A 26,390-nucleotide genomic window follows, 5' to 3' on the forward strand; every position below is an offset into this window, starting at 1 on the left:
TTATTAAAAAGAAATATCTAGCTTTCCTTTTAAATGTAGCTATGAAAAAAAATATTTAGACTACGGTCATATTTTTTTTTTTTAAATTGTGCCGATAACTCATTCTATAATCACGTTTTTAAAAGACAGTGATCATAGCTTCTTATTCTATATATGATCACGGTTTAAAATTATAATTATAGAATAAGCTATGCTTAAATTTTAAATTATGGCTTAAAGTGTTAAATAAAAAGAGTTACAACCATGACTATAAATAAAAAAAGTGTGACCAAAAATCTATGATAACGCTAGAATAGATTACAGTTGAAAAATCATGACCTAAAGTAAAAAATGGTGGTCATAGATTTATGGTCACATTTTTTACCGACTATACTATGATTATAGACTAAAATTCTAAAAATATTGTAGTGAACATAATTATAGTATAATATAAATTTTAAAATGTGATTCACACTTAAAACACTACATTAACTAAAGTGCTATGAAGTTATGAAAGTATAAATTTAAAAGTTAAATAACAAAAGAAAATATTAAAAGCCTATATTGAGTTAACCAGCATTTAACAATTTAAGCACAATTAAATCTAAAATACAATTTAAGAAAAAAATAAGCACAAAACTTTTAACAAAATTAATAACAAGATTTTCAACAAAAGTTTCAATTTAGTTAACAAGATTACAAGACTTTTAATTTAATAAGGAAGTAGTAAGCAATGAGCAGTAACAGTAACAGAGTCATCAATCATTAATTTAATTAACAAGACTAACACGATTTTTGATTTAAGCAAGAAGTAGTGAGCAATGTACAATGACAGAGTTATTAATTATCATCAAGTAGTGACAGAGAAAAGTTAATCAACCAAAAACGAGAATGAGTATTGAGCAGAGCAACCATTATCTTCGGTGAGGACATTGAATAGAATATGAGGAAGAAAAATTAAACACGACGGACGATGGTGACCTGACAACGACCGTGACGACTGATGAAGAGCAACGGAATAAGACTCCTAGACACGAATGTGTTAGGATTTGGTTGAATTAGTCCCACATTGCTTAGAATAGCAAATAGAGTGGGTGGCCTAGGCTATAAATATGAGGCTAAGTTCTCCATTTGTTTTTGCACCAGTCAGAAACACTTTAAGCTTGTATCTGATTTTTCTTTTCCTCTGTACTCTTTGATTAGAGAGTGTTGTGAGGTGTAGTTAGATATTTGCTTTGAGAGAGTGTGGGTGTACTGGGGTGCCGGTGAGAGAAAGAAGTCTATGTGTTGTAACAATTTTCTCATAGTGATATTCTCTGGTTGTCATTTGACAACGGCCGTGGTTTTTTTCTCCGGTAATTGGAGTTTCCACGTTAAATTCTTGTGTTGTGATTGTGTCTATTTTATTTCTCTGTCAAAGGTGTTTTCTCAAGGGGGAATGGTGTCTTATTCCCAACAAGTGGTATCAGAGCTTCGGTTCGGTGGGATTTATTCTTAGTATGCTCTGTGGTTGCAGTCTAGTCTGACCTTCCACATCAGAAAAGAATTTTGTCCTGTAGCTTGAGGTTGATCTTTGGTTGCTGTTGTTGTTGCTGGAAGGTAGTGTGACACTGTGAGAGTGCAGTTTGGAAAGGTTCTGGCTAAGGAAAGACTTGGTATTTAAGTGTGTCCATTGTGACCCACCTCTCTTTCCTGGGGACTCTTCCTAGTGCACGGTCTATAGTTAAGTTATACTATTCCAGTATACGGTTGCAATAATGTCAGGATATTCAAGTGCTGTGAAGCTTGAAATAGAGAAATTTGATGGAAGAATCAATTTTGGCTTGTGGCAAATACAAGTAAAGGATGTGTTGATACAATCAGGTTTGCACATGGCGTTGAAGGAGAAGATCTCTGGTATGAAAGATGATGTTCTCTAGAAGACAAGAAGTATCCTTATGGTATTACCGCACTGCCATGGATAAGGATGAGTTGTGGCAATCGGGTCCACAATTGCACACGGGCATTGGTTGGCGTTGAGATGCAAGGTGTGTGGCGGAGTTAGGTCGATGGCTGAAGAACTTCCAGGAAAAGCCAATTTGGAAGTTGCACCATGAATTTTCAGCAAGGTTTCGATCTGTACCAAGGCGAAATGCTTGGAGTGGTCTAATTCCAAGTGAGTATACTTTCATGGTGGAGTATGATAGTTCTTTGAACTATGATTGTCGGTATAGACAATGGCAGCAAAGAATTGTCGGTGTTGACAATGGAAGCTGAAGATGTGTGACTATTTCAATCAAGGTGGAGATTGTTAGGATTTGGTTGAATTAGTCCCACATTGCTTAGAATAGTAAATGGAGTGGGTGGCCTAGGCTATAAATATGAGGCTAAGTTCTCCATTTGTTTTTGCACCAGTCAGAAACACTTTAAGCTTGTATCTGATTTTTCTTTTCCTCTGTACTCTTTGATTAGAGAGTGTTGTGAGGTGTAGTTAGATATTTACTTTGAGAGAGTGTGGGTGTACTGGGGTGCCGGTGTTTGAGAGAAAGAAGTCTATGTGTTGTAACAATTTTCACATAGTGATATTCTCTGGTTGTCATTTGACAACGGGCCGTGGTTTTTTCTCCAATAATTGGAGTTTCCACGTTAAATTCTTGTGTTGTGATTGTGTCTATTTTATTTCTCTATCAAAGGTGTTTTCTCAAGGGGGAATGGTGTCTTATTCCCAACAGAATGCTGGCAACTAAATCGCAGAAGCTTTTGGTTTCCAGTCCAATTAACAGTTTGGTCTAATTTTCAGAACCATGCCTATTAAATATTGTTGATAGTTTCTTCAAGATGCAAGAATTCTGAAGCATTTTTTTTATTTATTTTGTTCTATTACGAATAAGAATTTTATTAATACATGTAAGTATTTTGGAACAATATTTAAGGATTGGATAAAATATATTTTTTGTCTCTAATATTTGTAATTTTTTTAAATATTCACAAGTTTAATGGTATTCAATTTTGTCCTTAACATTTTTAATTTGCATCAAAATTATCCATGAACGTTAACTCCATCTAAAATTTTAAGGACAAAATAAAAAATGTTCAGCGGTAGTTATGAAATAAATTGAAAATATTAAGGACAAAATTAAATTAATCGAAAATGTTAATATAGAGACAAAATTGAATAATAAAATTAAATGTTAGAGGTATTTTTGAAAAAAAATATAAACATTAAAAACAAAAAATATACTTTATCCTTAAGAATATAAAGTGAAAATATTTTAGGTCTTTTATATATATATTTAATATAATAAATAATATTTTTAACTTTTTTATTTATCCCAAACAACATATATGGATAAAATTAAGATCTAATTCAAATGCTGCGAGTAAAATTAAATCAAATTAATTATTTGAATAATTTAAACAAAATTAAACGTTAAGAGACTAAAAGTATATTTTACTATTTCTTAAATTTTTTTCCATTCTCATTATTTTATTTTTTATAATAACAAAAGTTTTTTTGTTGTGAAAATAATTTGAGAATAATATATAATAGGAGAATGACTAATACTAAAATCTATATATATGAATTTTTTTTTTCTTTCTATGGGTTGACACCTTTGCAAAGGGCTTAAATGATCCTCAGAATATCCAGTAATGTGATCCTACCTTACGAACTCGACAATCGCCATTGGGGTGGGCGGGTGACCATGTCAATTTGCACCGTCCCCTCATAAAACTTAAAAGAGCAAGCATCTAATAAAATGCAATTCCCCTGCCTTATTCCCAAACCTACGATTATTCTGTTTACGTATTCCATGATGTGTTTCCCATCTTCTTCTAGACACAAACATTGTTTTCCGCTGAGCACAATTAACGAGAAGAGCAATGCTATGTTATCATTTTTAGCCAATATTTAATTAATACTGTAAATACTTAGTACTAAATTTTAATAATATAAAATAAAATATTAACTTAATATTAATAAAAAAAGATTAGTCTAGAATTCATGGCCCAATTACAAAACTCTATAAGATTGTATATGCTAGTTATTCGTAGATTCGAATGGGTGATATATGTGTGCATATAATGTCATAGCAAAATATAAATTGCGTGCGATTCAGGAAGGAAAATGAAACCACACTACTGCCTGTTCCTTTTCTTTTTTAAATCTTTTTTGGTAAAGTCAATTCTCTTTAAGACCATACTCTATTTCTTTTTTCCTTTTGGAAAAAAGGATACCACATTAAGAATTTTTGTGTTTCATTTATAATACATATAGTTAATTTTTTTTCTTATCATTTGTAAGATTCGACTCTAATTAGCTTGCCCTTTAAATTTAATTACTTTTTGTTTTGGTGATAAGTTTTTTTTATTATCCAGAGTATCTCCTAATTTAACAGATCAAGAACTAATATCCACAGCAGATAAAATTTAATTACTTTTATAAATTACTATAATTTCAAAATATTTTTAAGGAGGTCCATATTATTGCGAATGTTTTTTAATCAAGTCCTAATTTCATCAAACAATATAAAATATATCACCATAGCTAAAATATTTTATAAATATTTATTTTTTTGCTGTTAATAATTAAAAATATAATTATTTATATCTTATTTTTTGGCGATTTAAATTTTTAGGAGAATTGATTTCATCTCATAGTATTATATTTTTTATAACCTAAAAATTTAAAGTTTGATTTTTGATGACTCCCAAAAAATATTTTTAACAAGAGACAAATAAAAAAAAAACAAAAAATTTATGAAAAAAATTTAGACAAACTCAAAAAATCTCTTACATAAGAGGTGATTGCTTGTCACTAACTATCTAAAATGAATATCTAATATCTACTTTGGTACAGTGGTGCACATATTTTTATCTGTCTCAATGTCACACAATGAGAAAGAAATTACAAGGTTATAAAAATCGAATAATTAAATTATCAAATTATTTTAGTTACTGAATTACCGATTTAAAAATTCAATCGATTTAATTGTGGTTTAACTGAAAAGATTAAATTATAGTAAAATAATATATAAAACTATAAATAAATACACAAAAACATAAATGTGTCCTAATATAAATTTAATAAAATACATTAGAAGTACACAAAATCAACTAAAACTTTATAATTTCATATAAGTATAACATAAGAATTAAATAAAAGAAAATAGTCAAATCTCAATATCTATGTATTATAACATTCATGATATTATATATTTTATATTATAGAATAATAAAAAAAACTAAAAAAAATAATTAGTTTAGTTATATCTCAATTTGTAAATTTTTTTGTTTGAACAGTGTATTATATATCTTTTAATTTTAATATATATTTAATTTAAATTAAATGTATTGTATTTTTTATATTATTAATGTAATAATATTATAGATAAGGATAATTTATTATATAACAAATAAAGGATTTAAATTACCCATTACAGAGACACGCACACAAGAGCTATAAAGAAAAGAGAAATTTTAAAATCGATCGATTTTCGGTTTGGTCTAACCGATTAATTTTCGAGTATGCCATGATAGTTCTAGCTTCTAATGTGCAATTTGGGAGCACAAATAAAATTCTTGTTTTTCATCAAATAATTAATTAAATCATGATGTATATACAATGTATTGTAATTAATTAATCAAGCTTAAGTTTTAGCTAATAGGGAGTATGGAGCATATTTCCATGATCTTTAACAATGGCGTACTACTTGATCTTTGTCCTGAGGCTGAAATATAATACCAAAGTCAATATTATATATGAAATTAAAGGAAGTCGGATCAGGATGCTCATTAGTCACTGTTATGGATTTCAAGTTTTGCAGGAATAAAAGACATTGTTAATTACATGATAATTAAGCACAACCACGGTTTTTCAAATTGCATAATGCTTGTTAGAACCAACAATATTGTTCGAAGTCCAATATGACAAATGAACCATAGTGATCATGATCTATTTTTTTAAACACTCAAAGATGCCCTTTCATCAATTTATCTTCTTCAATCTTTTTAGCACCGTCAGTTTCCGCAGACTCATTTCTCTGCTCCGCTAGTACAGCAACGTGCGTCATTAGACAACTGAAATTTCCAGCCCACATTTCTCGCACCATGTGAGATGCTAAAAAAATATAAAAAAAAAAATTCTTACTTTCTCACTCCGTGCGAGATACTTCAAAGAAAATTAAAAGACAAAAACAAAAAACTCAATTGCTTCTCGCACTATGCGAGAAATCCATGGCCATATTCTGGTGTTTCCCTTTCAAGCCCCAGTTTGGCCGTATAACACCAAAAAGTTTTCATAACAAAATTTTTTATCCAAAGATGATAGTAGTTTATACTCTTTTTCTTTATTATATCCTATTGTTTTACCTTATGATTGATCAAAGTTGAGATATTTTCATAGGAGAACACTCTCAATAATCAGTCTAAGTTCATATATAATTTTAAAATATTAACCAGAATTTAATTATGATACACTGTAAATGTAAAATTATTTTATGCATCTAATTACTAATACCATTAATACTATGTTAGCAAAAATAACTATTTTATATATTGATTGTGTTATTGATCAAATTCTTACACCAAAAATAACAAGATACGAGCACTTATTTGTACAATATATGCTTAGAAAAAATTTAATACAAAACTACTATGCTAAGAAAATTTACTCACAATTTTACATCAGTATAATAATGGCCAAATGTTACAACCAAGTATCTGTAACCTGCTGTTTCATTCGATTTTGATATAAAAGCATGTGCTAAAGGGAATGAAGTATATGATGAGTATATGAGAGATATAAAGCCATTCATTTTTAAAGGGGGTGATCACTTGAAAGTCTAACATGAAAATAAAAGCAGCACATGAAGTTATAGAATCCTAAAATAAAAAATGAACGCAACAGTCAATAAACGTAGCAGCTATTTTAATGTGTGCTAGCTCATCGGTTATTCAAAGAATTTATATTATGCACCCAAATTTCACATTTTCTTTGAGGTATGCATCTGTTATCTGCAAACCATTTCATAATTAAATATGACAGCAATATGGAAGAAGAGCAGCATATGCCAGAATGATACAACAATTAAGTCTTGTCCCACAATGCATAAATATATTTTAGACATAAATATATTATTTTATTATATCCGGTCTAACTCCAATCGAACTTCAATAGAATTTTTAAACTTTTGAACCTCTAAAGCTCTAACTCTCCTAGCCTCTCTCTCAATATCCCACACATCTAAGCCCCTATTACATGGTTAAATTTTTGGCACTTTTGGAACTCAGATGAACAAGCATCATAGAATTCACCAATCTTTTAGAATGTCTATCGATGGATAACTAACATCAAGATTATTACAGTTCTAAGATGAACCTAACATTTTCCTCGGCATCAGAATCTGGCCATGCATCTAACATGGTCTTAATGTTCACTATGTCCCCAGTTATGAATGAACATGTGACCTTAACATTCTTCAAGGCATACCACCAACATTTATTACCATGATCCGATCTGCAACAGCCTATTCTGCCCATCAACATCTCGTAGATAAACTGTTTTCAAATAGCAAATATAGTTATTACCATCAAAGGGATAAATGCAAATGTTTATTTCTAATATGTTGAATTTGCTGTGCTGGAATGGAAGCAAAGATGTAAATAGGAGAACCAAATAGAAATTACCACAATGAATGGTCTAATATCGATATAATAAGAAGAGGATTGCCAAAGGAATGAAATGGTTTCTGGGCAGCAACTTGAAAGCAACCAATTCAGATAGGGAAAGTAAAGAGCTTCCCTGTTTGGAGCACGACGAAATTCCAAATGTCTAATATGCGGAGGAGTGGATGAAACTGATTGCAACACACCCAGTTCAATCTACATGATGACAAACAAACAAACAAATAAATAAATAAATAAAATTGGCAAATTCAACCAATCAAACAGCTAGCCAGAGTATACTCTTACATCAAGTGGGAAATCCACAAAGAGGGAGAGTGATGTCAAAACCTGGTGTGGTTTAATGTTTTGGATAAATTCCCTCAAGTTATAGTGTTGAAAATCCATGTCAGTAAAAACATTCACTTTTAGTTTATTAGAACTGCTCAGAAAAGTTATAACAGGTGTGTCATTTCCCCTAAAGTCACATGATAATAAATTTGGGGCATCAATGTTGAGCTCCTTCAAGTTTGAGCACCACAAAAAATCTAAGAACTTGAGTTGAGAACTTGAAATATTAATCCTCTCGGACATAGAGCACCGATGTATTTGCAGAGTCTCAAGGTAAGGAAACTTATCAAACAGTTCGAGAAACCATTTATGCGCAATGGCAGTGTTTTTCATTGAGCATAGGCGCAACCATCTCAAATTTATGCAACTATCTAAATTCAGCTTCCAAGGCACATCCATATCATCAAAATCACAATGAACGTAATAGAAACTCTTAAGATTTGGAGCATCAATATACACCTCCTGTATTCCACTAACATAAACTCGCTTGAGCTTTTGTAGACCACGCAAGCTTAATGATTTCACCGGACTGGACAGTAAAGGATTTTCTCTGCTTAGAGGGTTATATACACAACAATCTTCCATAGCAAAATGTTCAATCAGAGGACAAGAAGAAAGCAAATGCTTGATAACTCCTTCATCTTCAAAAAGAACAGAACATAAGCATAACATTCTCAAAGAGTTCAACTTGATAGTAGAAGAATGGTTCAGGAATAATGCTCTGCAAATTCTGATCGGTCCCTTCAAATTCAACTCAGTAAGTGATTTCGCTTCAGTGACACAAAGTGGAAGGTTATACCATTTGTCAGGACAGTACTCGCTTGTTGGAAAGAAGTCTCCATCTGCAGGGAAATGAAGTTCTAGTCCTTTGATACCACACTCACAAATCATCTTCATCCAAATATCAAGATGGCAAGACATGTAATTAAAGTCTCCAATATAGTCCATACAGAGCCTAAATTCTTTGATTATTAAGCCTTGTTCATGGAACCTCAACAGTCTTTTCATGACATAATCAGCTAGTATGTCTTTGCTGCAATGCCAAACAGAATTTGCTGTTGATAAATCATGCACATTGATAAAATAGCTGCTGCAAATATGTAACCTAGGAAACGTAGACCATGTTTCTCTCCATGCCTTTGACAAAACACTGGTCTTAACAGCATCTTCATTGGGAAGCTTTGCAAGTATGTCATGAAGTATAGTTTTTGGTAGACCAGAAAGTCGGTCCATTTTTTTTCTCTCTCAGCTACAATTGTGACAGAGAGCTTGTCAAATAAGCTGTGAAAAAAATTCCAATATATTAGCAAACCCTATGAATCAATCCAAGTCTGACATGAAATTATAAGTTTCTCAATGTTGTTGTTTTAGTTTCTAATTATTTTCTTTTGTGAAGTATAACCTTTTCTGAAAAAAGTGGAACAAAATGAGGAAATAATAAAATTAAGCATCTAAACATATAAAAGCGGAAACCAGAAAAGGATGAGTTTTGTCATAATAAATTTGATAAAATGCTCACAACCATAACAAATAGATAAATCAAATCGATAATTACACGTAGTTTCTTTAAAAAATTCAAAATTATTATGCTTTCTCGACTTCAAAAACAAAGTGAATTCTAATGTGCTCTCGAAAAAGCAAGGAGTATAGTATGGCTTTTCGAATTCTAAATTCTAACACCTAGACTTTAAACCCTAAACCTTGATCTCTAAAATCTAAACACTAAATTCTAAATCCTAGACCCTAAATTTTAAACTCTAAATATAAGACATTGAAATAAAAGAGAGAGAAAATAAACCTAGCAAGATCGGTGATTCCGTGCCAGGCAACAACAATCAAAAGAAGATAATGGGATCAAAAGGTCCGTGTATGTAAGTTTTGAGATCAAGGTTCTGAGTTTTGAGTGTAGGACTTAGAAATGAATGTTAATAACAATCACCAGGTTAGCTTTATATACAGAAGTTTAGGAGAGTAAGGACTGTAACTGTTTTACAAATATTTTAAAGTTTAAAAAGGATACAAATTTTGAATTTTATTTGATTGAAGATAAAATCTTAGAGCCACGGACATGAAATTAGAATACTATATATTACAACTTTTTTTACATATATCAAATATTTTATTTATTTAGTTTTCATAATAATACACTATTCAAACTACCAATCGAACAGATTGATATATAAAAGAAAGGGAAACTATCTAATACAGTCATTATGGGATCCTTAGTAAGTATACAAATTTCCATCACAGGGTCTGTCTAAAATCAGCCCAAATAATCTGAGTGTTTTTGACAAGGTTCTAAAAACCAAACTGATCATCAAACCGCTCTAACTATTGGTTCATTAATTTTCTAATTCAACTGAAATAACCGTTTTATAATAAAATAATAAATAAATTATAAATAAACACACTAAAACATAGTTACAGTAAACTCAATATTTGCATGGAAGTCAAAGCTTCAGAAGTACATAGACGATAAATCGTTAAATTCATAAATAAAGAAACGAGGTCCACCTATTAGTTACCTCTTAGAAACTCTACAGCTTCATCTAGGACAAGGTTAAGCAACTGATCATACCCTTTAAGAGTTCCTGTCACTGCAATTCAACAAAGTAAAATGTAATGAAAGCATGTATAAGAGTCTGCAGACATTTTAATTCAAGAAAGATGCACAAAATCTCAACTTAGTATTGATTAGCAAATGTTCATAAATTGCAGCTGAGCACTATTCATTTGAACTCAAAATGAAGAGCAGTGATTTAAAACAAAAAAAAAAGGTCAAACTGACACGATTTTATTGTTCAGAAAGACAGGAACTACATGGAGATTCAAGAGTAAGCATAACAGAATCAAGAACAGCACCAACAATCCTAAACCACACTAGTTGCAGTGGGGACGGCGGCTTCGAGCACCATCGGAGACGATCGACTGGGAATGGCGGCCTCGAGCAGTTGTGAATTGCGACGGCGGCGGTTACACGGCAACAACGACCAAAAGAAGATAATGCGATCAAAATGTCCTTGTATGTAAGTTTAGTTGAGTGTCAGGACTTAGAAATGAGTGTTAAGCTTTATATAGAGAAGATTAAGAGAGTAAAGACTGTAACCGTTTTATAAATAGGGTTTTGCTATCCTTTAACTTATAGAGTTCTAGGTTAAAAAATATTAATTGTATCTGCTAATTATAAAAGTGACTAAAACCCCAAAGTGGTACTGAGATTGGGAGAGTTACCCATACTTGTTCCTGACTTTTAAAATTCACTAAAAGTATCCCTGACATTTTGCTCCGAGAACCATAGTTGCCCTTCAACTCTTTCCGGCGCCAAGTCAGCAAACGGAGGGATGATCTGGCACCTCCCTTGCCACGCTGGAGCCAAGCGAAACGATGCAGTATCGATTTGGCGCCCAATGAAAAAGTAAACGACGTCGTTCATAAGCTCCATCCCTTGAAAACGGTTTGCCTTCAGTCCCATATTTGTTTGAACACTCTCACACTTCCTCTCCTCTCCTCCACGCTCAGTCTTCGTCTTCTCATTCTCCCATCAATGGCAGCGACCTAGTTTCGTCTTCCCCATCTCCTCCACTGTCACACGTCGTTTGAAGAGTTTGGTATTTCTTAGTCAAGTGGTTTCTCTGTCTTCTGCGTTGTTGAAGGTATGTGTTGGTTGAAATAATTTTTGAATTTATTTCATGAATCAAATTATGATGAAGGTGTATGATTGTCTTGTTAATGTGTTGGGTTGTCCTAGAGTTTCATGGCTGCATTACCTTAAAGGATTGTGTTTAAGAATTTTTGTTAGGGCAACTGGTTTGATGTGTATATGCTCTGTTTTTTGGCAATAAAACAGAGGTTTTTTCAATAGTGGGTTAATGCATGGTGGTGACTGTGATATTAATGTATAGGGATTTTAATCGATGTTGAAGTCGTGTGATATGATTGTGTGAGTTTTAATGGTTTTGATTTGTTGGTACCATCACTAAGTCAAGACCGGATAAGCTCCCACCAAAGAGAAAGTCATCTTTCTCACCAACTTCTGCCCATGAGCCAGTGAATCCCATGCAAGGTGCTAGCTCAGGAACAGCTGCAAGACTTGGCAGTATCCTCAAGTTCATTCCCACTCTGGGATTCAAGGCACCAAGAAAGAAAAATTGAAGACTCTTGCTTGTTGTATTGGGATGTATTTTGTATAAGACAATTTGAAAGTAATTTTGTATAGCAATACCATGCTTGTTTGGTTAGGATTACTTTGTTACCAGACATATGCTTATGTTTATTTTGTTAGCAGCACCTTTTTATGGTTTTGTAAGGCAGTCAAAACTTATGAATCATGACTTTGTTATGTTAAAATGATTAATATATTTTGCTATTGCTATATTTTGCTATTGCTATATATCCAGATTTTCTTTAGTGGTACAAAAATAGTTAGTATCTCCAACAGGTTGGCTAACATAGTTACATGTTGAACAACTTTTTTTCATTCATGCAAATATTACACATATGAACTCAATCGCATCATTACTCAACATTGAGATCAAAGTTTGTAAAATACCACTAGTAAGAACAACATCATTATAGAAACAACCATAAACAATAATTTGATCATAAACTTTTGACTCCTAACATCCGATTCTAATTTTTCCAGCCTCCAACCTTCTGTCATCTTCTGCTCTTCATTATAGTTAAGACTTTCTGATTTTGCAGGGACAACCTCTTGCCCAACATCTGCCCAAACAAACAAACCACACTATCTTTTACCAATTGTCTGCAGTCAATGAATGTTTCAATAACCAAATTAGAAGTTGGAGAAGGAATGAAAAATCAGGAAAAATCAACAATTACAGCTAACATTATAATTTGGGCATCCAAAAAAGGGCTTATTTGGGTTGGAATGTGTTCCAGACCACCGGAGCACAGGTCGGCAGCCGCAACCACACCATTCTGGTACACGCGTAGCCCTACTACGACTTTGGGTCTTCGCCCTGTATCCATTGCTTGTTGACCGTATCGAGCTCCCACTGGCTTGCCCTTCACCTCCAAACATTGCTTCAGAGCTTCAATGGTGGTTCAGAATTATATTACGAAGGAGAGAAGAAGAGATACTAGTTATAATAATGATTCTTAGGTTTTAGGGTTTTATTGGGACCAGGGACCACATTGGGTACAAAATTCAGATTTGCCACATCAGCTAACCGTTGCTGGCTCCAGCGTGGCAAGGGAGGTGCCAGATCATCCCTCCGTTTGCTGACTTGGCGCCGGAAAGGGTTGAAGGGCAACTATGGTTCCCGGAACAAAATGTCAGGGATGCTTTTAGTGAATTTTGAAAGTCAGGGACAAGTATGGGTAACTCACCCAATCTCAGGGATCACTTTGGGATTTTAGTCATTTGTGTGATTTAATAATTAGTTAGTCTACTTAATTAATATTATTCTTTCTCGTATTTTTATCACTAAAATAACCCTTAAAATTTAATTATATTATTAAATTTTTCCTTCAAAAAAAATAGTATGAGCACAATTTAATTTATTTTTCCTTCAAAAAAAATAGTATGAGCACAATTTAATTTCTTACTCAAGAACTATTGTTTTCATTTTTTTATCTTTCTTTTACTACTACAACGTAATATCTATAATCGAGTAATTAGAAATAAAAATTTTATAAAAAGTGATATAAATATACTAAATTATCATCCATAAAAAATCCTTAACATTATAAAAAAATAAACGTAACATTGGATAAAGCGTAATTTTTTTAAATAGATAAAATGAAGATCAAATTTATTTGATTACACATTTTTTAAAATAAAGCGCAAATGCAATTTTTTATGAATATGTAGAAACTGCTACTAACAGTAGTGAATTAGAGAATAATGTAAATAATTACTGACAACAGCGGTTTACGTGTATGAAAAGGTGATCAAAAATTGCTATAGGCAGTTTTTGTAAAATATGATCTCGCCATAAATTGCTACAAGCAGTTATGATTTATATACTGGGGCTTTGAATGTAAACCGCTAAAGACAATAGCGGTTTATGTGAAATATGCGTCTATATAAACCGTAACATGCAACCGTAGATTTTATTTGTGTGGCTTTTTGGGTTTGGCTAGAGAGAGAAAATTCTAGAAAGAAGGGGAAGCACTTGGAGACAATGGCGGAGCTTGAAAATTTTTTTTAGAGGGATCAGAAATCTTAATAAAAAATTATATAATAATATTTATATTAAAATAAAATTTATAAATATAATTATTTTATTTTTAATATGTGGGATTATATATGGTTAAGATTAATAAAAAATAATTCTGATTTTGATTAATAAAAAATCTTATTCAAGTTAATAAGTCAATTTGATTTTAAATAAAAAATTAATTTAAAAAAAATTAGATGAAAAAAATTAATTTCTGCATATAAAATTTTATTTTTATTTAGAAAACTAATTTTTTTATCTAAAAACTGATTGATTAATTATTTTTATTATTACTTTTATTACAAATTAAATAATATAATACAACAAAATAAAATTTTAAATTTTTAATAAAATAAAAATATAAATATTTATTAATGTAAACAATGTTATACTATAATGACATTAAATTTGTAAAGTTGATTTAAAAATAAAATAATAACTTTTTATTAATAACTGATATTACTACTAGTTATATTATAATTTTTATTATTCTAAAAATAAAATAATACATGCAACTATATGAGAAGCTAAATATAATTTAGTGTTAATTCTATAATGATATTTAATTTGTAACATTGATTTAAAGATATGTCACTTGTTGTTGATTTAAATATATGCTATTTGTTATGTCAAATAGGATAGAATAAAAAGTTTGAAAGAATGATGAAGATGGACATAAAACTCATATACATCAGTTGAAAGTATATCAATTTAATCAAACAAGCTAATTTTATTTTCTTTAAAGTCGAATTACTGCTTGGAGAGCATATTTGGAATTTTTTGAACGCTGACCTTTAATTGGAGATCATGGTAAACGAAGAGAGCTCCTACCGACTAAACAGTATTGTCCATATTGCCAGTGCCATTGCTAATGAGGTTAGCTTTGTTTTATTTATCTAAGCATTAACATTTGTTAGAAAGGTTATGGAATGTAGGGTATAAGAACTAGAATATTAATCTAAACCTTATACTTGAGTGTTAGATGTTACTTAGGATGTGGAATGTAGTATCGATTTATGTTAGGTTAAACGACACTAGAATAAAAGTTAAAGAAAATTTTATTTTAGGATTCCAATTTTAGTTATTGGATTTAAAATATTGCTAAAAGAAACTAGTATTTAGCTAGAAATCGATTTTTGTTGAAAATGTGTTTATTTTTATGTTCCATTGGAAACCGGATTTTGAAGTTTATTTAACCGGTTTTTGAAGTATGCAATGAATCAAAGACTTAACAATTTGAATTTATAATTGAATAATAATTTAATTAATTAATTGTGTCATTGTGTGGTAATATTTATTTATTTATTTATTTAGTCTAAGTAGTTAAGATTTATTCGTGTTGCATGTAAATTTTAACAACATTGTGTATGTCTTTCGTGTATGGTGCAGTTAAGTAGGTGTATCTACAGTGTGAGGCGGCAACAAAATATGCCAATACATGACAGAATCATTATGATGACAAACATAAATTTGATTTTGGGCTAATATATAATGACAAACATTATTTGAGTTAAAAGTCCAATTGTAGTTTAATGTGTATTTTAATGATACAGTGCCATTATTCATCTCACAATCATACAATACAGCTTGTTTATTCCTTTAATATTTCAAGTGAATGTAAAAGCCCAAAGCACCATTCAGCAAAATAAAAGGCTATGCATTTGATAAGAGAAAAAAGGGGCACCTGTCTGCATCATGAGGAAAGTAGGACAGTTGGAAGAAAAAGAAATAAACAACACAATAAGGAGAACCCCACTACTCCAAGGACATCAGCAAAGCACAATTTAGAATGTGGAAGAACAAAAACATAAACTTGCACAAGAGCAGAAGCAATAGAGCAACTCCTCGGACAACAACAATAATGGAGCAGAGGAATAAAAAATGCATGCCAAGGAAGAAAGCAAATACAAGGACAGCAGAGGTGGTGGAATGGTTCCTCTACTAGCAAGGTTAGTGGAGCAAGATGGAAAAAAGACTGCATGCCAGCAAAGATAGTTTCAACAGGTAGCTAGGACAACGAAATAGAAGAGGCAAATTGGAGAGCAAGCTGAAGATATAAAACCAACCTCATTTTCAACAGTTGAAGACAAGAAAAAGAAAGCAAAATTCAGAGCATCGTTTCAAACCACAGAGCTGAATTCTTTTTCTTCTACTAAAGCTTCATTTATAATTATTTGTCATGCTATCTTGAGTCATCTTTTGTATTGAGAAAAAGGCTAAAAATGTGAGTGAAAAATCCATGAGAGAAAATGCAAAAAGATGCATGAAAGAGCCACTGAAATTCTGTGTTCTTGAGTTGTTAAACTAGGGGTAGTTGCCTTTGCCAATTTGGGTTAACACTTGGTGAGTTTGAATCTGTTTAGATTCCCCTTTTAAGTTGGGACAACACTTAGGGTAGCTGAGCTTTGGTGAAGAAAGCTTAGTGGTAGATACTAGTTAAATTAGGTTGTAATTCAATAGTATTGGTGATTATAATTAGTGGATTATAGTGAAAATTTCACCATGGTTGTGGTGGAGACTAGACGTAAGATTCATAGAACTTAGAATCCGAACCAGGATACATGCTGGCCTCTTTCTCTTCTTCCCTTCTCTGTTTATGTTCTGCACATGAGACAAAACGAAAAAATCTCCTGCATTTTCAGTTTCCGCGAAAACAAAGCTTGAAACGTTCAATATTGAGCTAACTTGATTCAACCCCCCGTTCTCAAGTTCAATCAGTTCCATCACTTTTACTAGAGCACGTGATAGAAAGCCACTACTCTTTACCCAGAAAAACTCGTATCTTAGATAACATAAGTGCATAAGTCTCATTTCATTCATATTCATTCATAATCATTTCATAATCATTCATTATAGCTGTAACATCACTTATATATCATATATTTGCACCGTTATACATAGTTTGTCATAACTCGGAGTAAGTGAAGCGAACCACACCCTTGCATCTATTTGAGGAGCCTCTATATACTAATGATGAACGAAAATTGTATGTGTGGTTTAGAATTTCACAAATAAAATCTCGTTGAAAGTATAGTTCTAAACCAACAAACAATTCCTCAATAAAAAATTTGTTTGTCATAAGAATAAACCCTATAAAAATAAACCGAAGTATTTAAACCTCAGGTCGTCTCTCAAGAAATTGCAGGGTAGTGTTCTTATTATTGGTTAGGAAGTATTTTTTGGGGTTATTGGAAATAAGGAACAAGAAATGTAAACTTCAAAAGAAATAAACTAACAATTAACAAAGCTCTTGGCAGGATATGAGAACTAGAAGTCTTATCCTTATTATCATCATCAATTGTGATGAGAATTGTCCATTACTCCACTTAGTTAACCTCTAACTATGAAGGAAAGTCAAGTGGATATAATCAACTTGAGTCTACAAGTCCTAGTCAAATCATAATGAAAGATTAGCTTTAGTGGCATTCAAGTCAATTAGCAACTTCTAATTATCAATCAACAAAAGAGTTTGATAACTCAAGAGTCACCAATTACTCAACCAAAGGCAAGAGAAGAAAAACCTATCTTATAACTAAAAGAAACATTTCATCAAACACATAAATGGCAATAAGAGTAAACAATATAAATTGCAAGAATTTAAGGAAACTATAACAACAAAAGCAATAGATTAACAATAGAAAACTAAAGCAAACATAAAAAGGCAAGGAAATCATAAATTGCCTTGAAAGGAAATGTAGATCTACCAAAGAATTCATGAACTACAACTAAAAATACAAAGGAACTACAAGAGAAGTAGAATGCTACAACTATAAAAGAACAATTAAAGATGAAAAAGGAAAATTAAAGCAAAAGAGAAGAAGTAGATCTAGATCTAAACTAAGAACCCTAATTCTAGAGAGAAGAGAGTGCTTCTCTCTCTAGAAACTAACTAAAGCATCATCTAAACTAAACTATGTGCTAATTGTTTCTAATGTGTTAATCCCCCTTCAATCCTTGGGTTTAATAGCATCAGAAGTGAATTAGATTTGGGCCTGGGAAGACCAGAAATCGCCCCCAACGGATTCACTTTAAGTGGGTCACGTGCGAGCACCGATGCGTACGCATGGGTCACGCGTACGCATCGCCTGACAATTTGCTATCTACGCGTACGCGTAGATCACGCGTGTGCGTCGACATGTGACTTCACTTTTCCACACGTGCGTGTCTGCTGCGCGTGCACGTCGATCTCAGCATCCCAAATCCTTATTTTTCCATGAGTTCTCCACTTGCATGCTTTTCCTCTTCATATTTTTGATCCATTCCTAGCCTTTCCAATTTGAATTCACTAACAAACATATCAAGGCATCTAGTGGAATCAAATGTGAACTAAAATTAGCAATTAAGGGCCTAAAAAGCATATTTTCACACTTAAGCACAAATTAGGAGACAATCATGAAACCATGCCATTTCATTGAATAAATGTGGGTAAAAGGTGATGAAATCCCCTAAATTAAGCACAATATAGACCCTAAAAATGGGGTTTATCAACCTCCCCACACTTAAACAATAGCATGTCCTCATGCTAAACCAAGAAGGAAACAAGGGGTATGATATTTATTCAATACAACTAAACTATATGCAAAACCTATCTAAATGCAACTATCTATATGAATGCAACTACTTGGTCAAAACAAATCAATTTCCAAGAGAACATATATAAGCATAAGGGCTAAAGGTATTAGCAATAAAATCAAATCCACAATTGGATTGAGTTATTAAATATTTTTACAGACTTGCAAGAAAAGATGATCATAGGTGGAAACATGTAGTTGAGCAATCGAACCCTCACCGGATGTGTATCCGCTCTAGTCGCTCAAGTATTTAGGGTTGATTCACTCAATTCTTCCCTAATCATGCTTTCCAAGATTTTTTTTTCATCTAACAATCAACAATTATTTCATGCATGCATACAAATATCATGAGGTTTTATTCATAGGTTGTAATGGGGCTAGGGTTAAGGTAGGATGCATATGGTTAAGTGGATTAAAAATTTGAATCTTTGATCAACTTAAGCTTCCCACCTAACCTATGACAACCTATACAATTAAGTGATAACCTAACTACCCATTCTTCACTTTTTCACATACTCATGCATTCTCTTTTTATTACCACACATATGCATTGATTTTTATTGAACTTCACTTAGGGCATTTTGTCCCCTTTTAATTCTTTCTTTTTCTTTTTCTTTTCTTTTTCTATTTTTTTCTTTATATATATATATATATCTTTTTTCTTTTTCTTTTGTTTTTCTCTTTTTTTTTCTTTTTGATGTACTTATATACAAACGTATCAATGCATATGGTTTAACATTTAATTAACACATGAGTATGTACCCAATTCCCAATAACTTTAACAAAAACAAAAACACCCTTTTACCTCAACCAACGTCCCAAGTTTTCCCACACTTGAATGATACACACACTCACTAGCCTAAGCTAATCAAAGATCCAAATTAAGGACATTTATTGTTTTTCACTTTAAGGCTTGTATTGTGCTAAATTAAGAACAAAGTGGGTTAATCGTAGGCTCAAAGTTGGCTAACAAAGGTTGATAAAAGGTAAGGCTATTTGGACAAGTGGCTAAGTGAAACAATGGCCTCAATCATATAAATGCATGAATACACAAAATAATGGACATAAAGAATCAAACAAATCAAGGACTACAATCATAGAAAGAGAACAATGCACACAAGAAGGAAAATAAGTGGTTATATAATGTAACCACGCAATTAGGCTCAAATCTCACAAGCTTGTGTTCTTAGCTCAAAAATCATGTTCCGCAATATATTATTCAAGCAAGTTCTATGAAAAGTTTTCACTCAAATCAATTGAGATGTCAATGCCCTATTAAGAATGTTTTTCTTGGAGAATTTCATTATTTTAACTAAGCTTATTATTTACATATATGCAACTAGAAATCCTAAAATGAAATGCAAAAGTGTTGGGATTAGAAAATTGTCACCCAAAAATGCCGACTGGTCGGACGACCTCCCCACACTTAAAAGTTTGCACTGTCCTCGGTGCATTCTAAGATGAGCAAAGGGGTACGGCGACTTTCCGAGTTGCTACCCTCAGCTGGTAGGTCAACTGGTTGCTGCATGTTCTTTCTCCCGCTTCCGTTGTTGCTTATAATGGCTTATCCTGAAAATAGAAGGCAGGATAGTGAGAGAAGTAAATGCAAAAGCAAGGAAGCCTAAATTGTTGGAATGAGGTAATGATCACTAGAATTGAGTGAGTGAATTTGTGTGACATTGAAGACAAGAGTGTGTGAGTCCTAAATTGCGCGCGGTAAAGAACACACGCACACTAGCATAAAAAGCTTTGCCACAATTTACACAAAAGAAAAAATGCACTTCACTCCTTCTAGTGTACTTGAAATACTCTAACTCGTAGGTTAAGACAACCAAACAAGCAATAAAGATGTATGAAAGCATTCAAGCAAATGTACAACATATTGATGTATATGATCAAGAAGCACAATGCATGAAGGTAAATGCACAACATCAAATATCAAGGATTTGCCTAATCAAAGGAAAGGATTCAAATCACATAGTGGCCAGAACATGCAATTCAAAAAGATTTAGAGTGCTTGAGGGCAATTCTCATTCACTTGGTAGTCAAAAAATTAAACATGAAGAACTCAAAATCAAGTACCAATATATAACCTCAAACAAGAATCCAACAATGGAAATTAACAACAATGATGTTAACATAACATCTCATGGGTAATCAGCAGCAATTAACAGTAAACAAGATTTATAATCCAACACTTATAATGAAAAACAGAAAAATAAACAAGCAAACTAACTAACGAGCTAAAAGAAATGGTTATAGATGGTGTTTGATAGTGTTGGATGATAGTTGAAGGGTGGAAAGAGAGGAGAAGAAGAGAAAAGAACGAAGGAATTGGAAAGAAGATGAGAAAAGAAGGTGTGGTGAACAAGGCAATCCACGTGTACGCGTAGTGCGACGTGTAAGCATGGATAGATAAAATGGTGTCGACACATAAGATTGGATAAGTAAAATGGTGTCGACGCGTACGTGTAGTTCACGCGTACGCGTGGTGGGTTATTCAGAGAGGCGACGTGTACGCATGGGTGGACTTTGTGCTGAAGGCACAATTCCAGCCCAAAACTCGCACAACTCTCGGGTAAAATATATGGAGTGTGAAATTTTGTATCCACGCGTACGCATGGATCATGCGTACGCGTGGATGGTAAAAAATACTTGGGTCATGTGTACGCGTGAGGGACGCGTACGCGTGGGTTGGCGCGCTATTTTTCAAAAATTTTCTAAGTTTTTGCACCAAACCAAGCATTTCAAACCTCCAAATAACTACCAAAACATCATAAAACCTTATTTAACATACCAAACTACCAATTGAACTCAACAAACTACACAAAACATGAAATTAAAATAATTTCTACCAATATTTACAAAAGAAAAAAATGAAAAGATTTTACCATGGTGGGGTGTCTCCTACCTAGCACTTTTATTTATTGTCCTTAAGTTGGACTTATGGAGAGCTTTCATCAAGGTGGTTTGGGCTTGAATTCTTCTTGGAACTCCCACCAATGCTTGGTTCTCCATTGTGCTCCAAGATTTCTCATGAGTTGCACCAAGTCTTGATGGAGTCTTTCACAAGCTTGGAGCTCCCAAAGTTGATCCTCATTGTTCGATCCGGGGGTCCTAAACCTTGTTTTCACACCCATTTTCTAATTGATCATCATGATTCCACTTGGGTGGTAGACAAGATGAATTCTCAATGAAGTGCCTAACAACCCTCCTAGACCCATCTAATTGAGCACTTGTCCAACTTTCGTACCTCATCCTTGAAGTGTCAACCAAAATGAGCCTTAATTTGTAACGCCAACCACGAAACATCCTTCTCTTACGCTTCATCCCGTAAAGTATCCTAAGTTGACCATCCGTTTCAAGCAAGACATACTCAAGTGGGATAATAAAACTAATAGAAATGAGTTTTACCCACTCAAGTGAAGGAGTAGATGGCAACCTAGGTAAAGAAGCTTCCAAGGATCTTGACAAAGCGTATTCAACTCCTGTCCTTCTTTTTCTAAGGACCTCCACCGTTTCACAATATTTCTCAAATTCAATCCTTTGTTCATGATGAGCGGATAATTTATACGCTTTTTGGCATTGTTTTTAGGTAGATTTAGTAGGATCTAGCTACTTTTTAGTATATTTTTATTAGTTTTTAAGCAAAATTCACATTTCTGGACTTTACTATGAATTTGTGTGTTTTTCTATGATTTCAGGTATTTTCTGGCTGAAATTGAGGGACCTGAGCAAAAATCTAATTCAGAGGCTGAAAAAGGACTACTGATGTTGTTGGATTCTGACCTCCCTGCACTCGAAATATATTTTTTGGAGCTACAAAAACCCAAATGGCGTACTCTCAATTGCTTTGCAAAGTAGACATCCTGGGCTTTCCAGCAATATATAATAGTTCATACCTTGCTCGAGTTTTGACGATGCAAACTGGCGTTCAAACGCCAACTTCTTGCCCTATTCTGGCGTTAAACGCCAGAAACAGGATAGAAGCTGCAGTTAAACGCCCAAACTGGCATAAAAACTGGCGTTTAACTCCAAGAAATGTCTCTACACATGAAAGCTTCAATGCTCAGCCCAAGCACACACCAAGTGGGCCCGGAAGTGGATTTCTGCATCATTTACCTATTTCTGTAACCCTAGTAACTAGTTTAGTATAAATAGAACTTTTTACTATTGTACTCAGATATCTTTTGGAACATCTTTGGACCTTTTGATCATCTTTTGATCTTTTGATCGCTTTGGGGGGGGCTGGCCATTCGGCCATGCCTGGACCTTCATCACTTATGTTTTTTCAACGGTGGAGTTTCTACACACCATAGATTAAAGTGTCGAGCTCTGCTGTTCCTCGAGTATTAATGCAAAGTACTATTATTCTTCTATTCAATAAAAGCTTATTCTTATTCTAAGATATTCATTCGCACACAAGAACATGATGAATGTGATGATCAAGTGACACTCATCACCATTTTCACTTATGAACGCGTGCCTGACAAACACTTCCGTTCTACATGGAAACAAGCTTGAATGTGTATCTCTTGGATCTCTAATCAACGATTCACATTGTTTCCCCTCTGATAATGGGGCATCTGAATCCGAGATTAGAATCTTCGTGGTATAGGCTAGAAACAATTGGCAGCATTCCTGAGATCCGAAAAATCTAAACCTTTTCTGTGGTATTCCAAGTAGGATCTGGGAAGGGATGACTGTGACGAGCTTCAAACTCGTGACTGTGGGGCGTAGTGACAGACGCAAAAGGATCATTGGATCTTATTCTGACACGATCGAGAACCGACAGCTGATTTGTAACACCCTAATATTCAAATCCTTATGCTCGAGTCATAAGTCAATGATATTACGGTGGTACGACTCTTAGGTGGATTTTTAATATATAAATATAGGTAATTTTGAAAGGAGTATTAATCGAGAAGCCTGAAAAGAGTAGAAACAAAATCACGAAGACGTATCACTCACGTTTCGATAACGAAAAGTTAAACTGTGAGGCCGAAAACGATATACGGACAAGGCATAAAGGAGATTGAGAGATAGATAACAGATAGATATATATAGCATAAATAATAGCCACTAGTTGCGACCCGCGAAGTTTAGGCCAGCTAGGGTACAATATGAAAGTAGTTGACAACAGTATATCCTAATCTCTCTCAAAGAAAACATAAGAGCCTCTATAGGCAAGTTCCAAAGGAGTTTTACATAATATAATTATTTCAAAACAAAGGTGGAGAGATTCTAAGCAAAACACAAGGTAGAGAAAATAAATATCTTCGCCGTCTCTCAGACGAACCGCAGCTCACTTCTGAGCACCTAGACCTGTATCTGAAAAACAAGAGTGTATACGGAATGAGAACCCCGGGCCCATGGGTTCCCAGTACGGTAAAAGTGCCAAATAAATACAATGCACTGCAATAAAAACTCACTAAGCATCCTAAACTCCTTTTCACCAAGTATCCAGCCTAGATTCTCACTAATCCATAGATAGGCATCTGACGTAAGGGGATACTAAGTCTAGTTCATGTTACACATGTTTCCCAACTCGCTGATTCTTCCACGAATCAGACTCAGAATCATAAGCAAAACCATCACCAGTTGTTCTGCCTCAGCAACTCTATATCAATACATCATACCCTCGCCTGGAGCTAGTGAAATCACATCACTGCGTCTATAGAACAAGTAGCACGTAATCAGGTAACATAGCATATATGATATAGAAATCCAAAACAAATAGGCAAACCCAAACAATTCAAACATATGCAAATGATGTATGCCTACCCTATGGCTGATGATATCATCTGTCGGTTATATAGCCAACCCGACATGTACTGGTAGCTAACCATTGGACAGAAACACCCCTTGCGGAGCAAGTAGGTTTGAGCTACAACCCCCTTGCTACTACCCGCTCAGCCCAGAGCCAGTGGAACAACCACTACTGCGGCTACTACCCAGGCGGGTGTTTAACAGCTCAACCTGGAGCGAGTGGATTCACCACTACTGCCGCTACCCAGGTGTCGCAATCTCTGACCTGGAGCAAGTGGGACGAACCACAACCCTTGCTACTGCCCAGGTATCTTAAGCATTAACCCGGAGCAAGCGGGACGAACCACAACCCTTGCTACTACCCAGGTATCTCAAACATATATTCATTCAATCTCGTTTCCTATTATCAATCCTCATTGTTATCAAATCTCAAACATTAACATGGAGCAAGTGGGACGAATCCCAACCCTTACTATTACCCAGGTATCAGAGTTACATTCATTCAAAACTCCATAATTAACTCATTTATCATAAACATCCTTTTCCATCTCATACCCGGAGCAAGTGGACAACGCCACTGCCTACTACCCGGGGTTACACATCACATTTCAACAATTTCCATTATTATCCATTTAACACATTCATTCATTAATCATATATGCATTTATTCTCAGCCATAATCAATAATGGCTTTGCCGTGACCCGGCAATAACTCAGCCATCCGGCTCATGGTTCAATCCAGAACCAGCCATTTATCAACAAATATAGCCCCTCGGCTCATGGCATACACGGTACTTCTACCGTCATCCTCCATATCTCATATAATCATCGTTGATCACCATTGATCATAACTTTTCCCCTTGCTTCACTCGCAAGTTACCACATCCCCTAGCTCCTTTCTCATTGCTAGGCATATCATAATGATCTAATACATGAGGGGTGAGATCGGAGGCTTAGAAGTATGAGATTTAGCTTTTAAAACTCAAAAATCAACTTTGGGATGAAAACAGGGCCACGCGTACGCGTACTCCACGCGCACGCGTGGATGGCCTCAAAAACTTCATCGACGCGCAAGTGTCAAGCACGCTAACGCGTGGATTAAAAATTTTTCAATCGACGCGTACGCGTCAACCACGCGTACGCGTGGGTGTTTTCGTGCCCCAGGCACAACACTAGCACAGTTCTGGCATAACTCTCTGGAAAATGGCTGGGCATTGGGTGCAGCACCATCGGCGCGCCCGCGCACATCACGCGCACGCGTAGATGGCATTTGCTGGAAGAACGGCGCGTACGCGCCAAGTGCGCCCACGCGCAAGGGGTCATTCTGCTAAAAATTTTCTAAGTTAAAAGCTGCAGAATTCACCAATTTAAACCCCAATCTTCTAACGGACATAACTTTCTCATTTTAAATCGTTTTTCACCCATTCTTCAAACGGCATGGACATCCCGGATCCAATTTCATTTCTAAATAGATTTGGCACAAAACGGAGATCCGTAGTCCAAGTTATGTCCCACCAAAGTATGCCCAAAAACCATATTTTCATACAAAACCACAATATGCCATTTTCAAAACAAGCCATTTTCAACCCTTTTCAAATTCAATCAAAACATGCCAATTTCATTCCTTTTCTTTGAAATCAATCAAAATATATCAAATTCAACATCAAGTCTCCTCGATTCACACATTAACACTTTACCACGATTCACAAAACCGCCATATAACCATCTTTACCCATTTCAAACAAATGGCTAAATTACAAACATATCAACATGTCATACATCCTTCCTCATCCCAATTTCTAACAATACTATTTCCAATCAACCATCATTATACATAACCAATATCATACTCACTATCACGTGGTTTCACCCCCAAATCAACCTTAATCATTTCTCA

The 26,390-nt window shown here is 33.9% G+C and overlaps 1 protein-coding gene across 3 annotated transcripts; it reads right to left on the minus strand.

The window, feature by feature from the left end:
• Positions 1-7,068: 7,068 nt before the first annotated feature.
• On the minus strand, positions 7,069-11,063 carry LOC107474760 (F-box/FBD/LRR-repeat protein At2g04230-like). Of its 3 annotated transcripts, none has more exons than XM_021135508.2 (5): positions 10,834-11,063; positions 10,497-10,568; positions 7,930-9,252; positions 7,645-7,839; positions 7,069-7,515 (listed from the first exon to the last, which is right to left on the minus strand). In XM_021135508.2, the coding sequence occupies exons 3-5, from the start codon at positions 9,202-9,204 to the stop codon at positions 7,318-7,320; spliced, it is 1,668 nt and encodes a 555-aa protein (XP_020991167.1). In that variant the 5' UTR covers positions 9,205-9,252; positions 10,497-10,568; positions 10,834-11,063; the 3' UTR covers positions 7,069-7,317. The 3 variants fall into 3 exon arrangements, with proteins under 3 accessions (XP_020991167.1, XP_020991170.1, XP_020991168.1); XM_021135511.2 differs by having other exon boundaries at positions 10,792-11,063; XM_021135509.2 differs by lacking the exon at positions 10,834-11,063 and adding an exon at positions 10,760-10,797.
• Positions 11,064-26,390: the final 15,327 nt, after the last annotated feature.

The sequence above is a fragment of the Arachis duranensis genome, chromosome 2, assembly GCF_000817695.3.
Source record: "Arachis duranensis cultivar V14167 chromosome 2, aradu.V14167.gnm2.J7QH, whole genome shotgun sequence".
NCBI lineage: Eukaryota > Viridiplantae > Streptophyta > Magnoliopsida > Fabales > Fabaceae > Arachis > Arachis duranensis.

Excerpts from the sequence above, each read along its gene's own strand:
- LOC107474760 (XM_021135508.2), bottom strand. The coding sequence starts at position 9,204 with ATGGACCGACTTTCTGGTCTACCAAAAACTATACTTCATGACATACTT. Across the intron at positions 7,840-7,929 it reads TTGTGGATTTCCCACTTGAT|ATTGAACTGGGTGTGTTGCA; the intron begins GTAAGAGTATAC and ends GTCATCATGTAG. Across the intron at positions 7,516-7,644 it reads ATATTAGACCATTCATTGTG|TTTATCTACGAGATGTTGAT; the intron begins GTAATTTCTATT and ends ATTTGAAAACAG.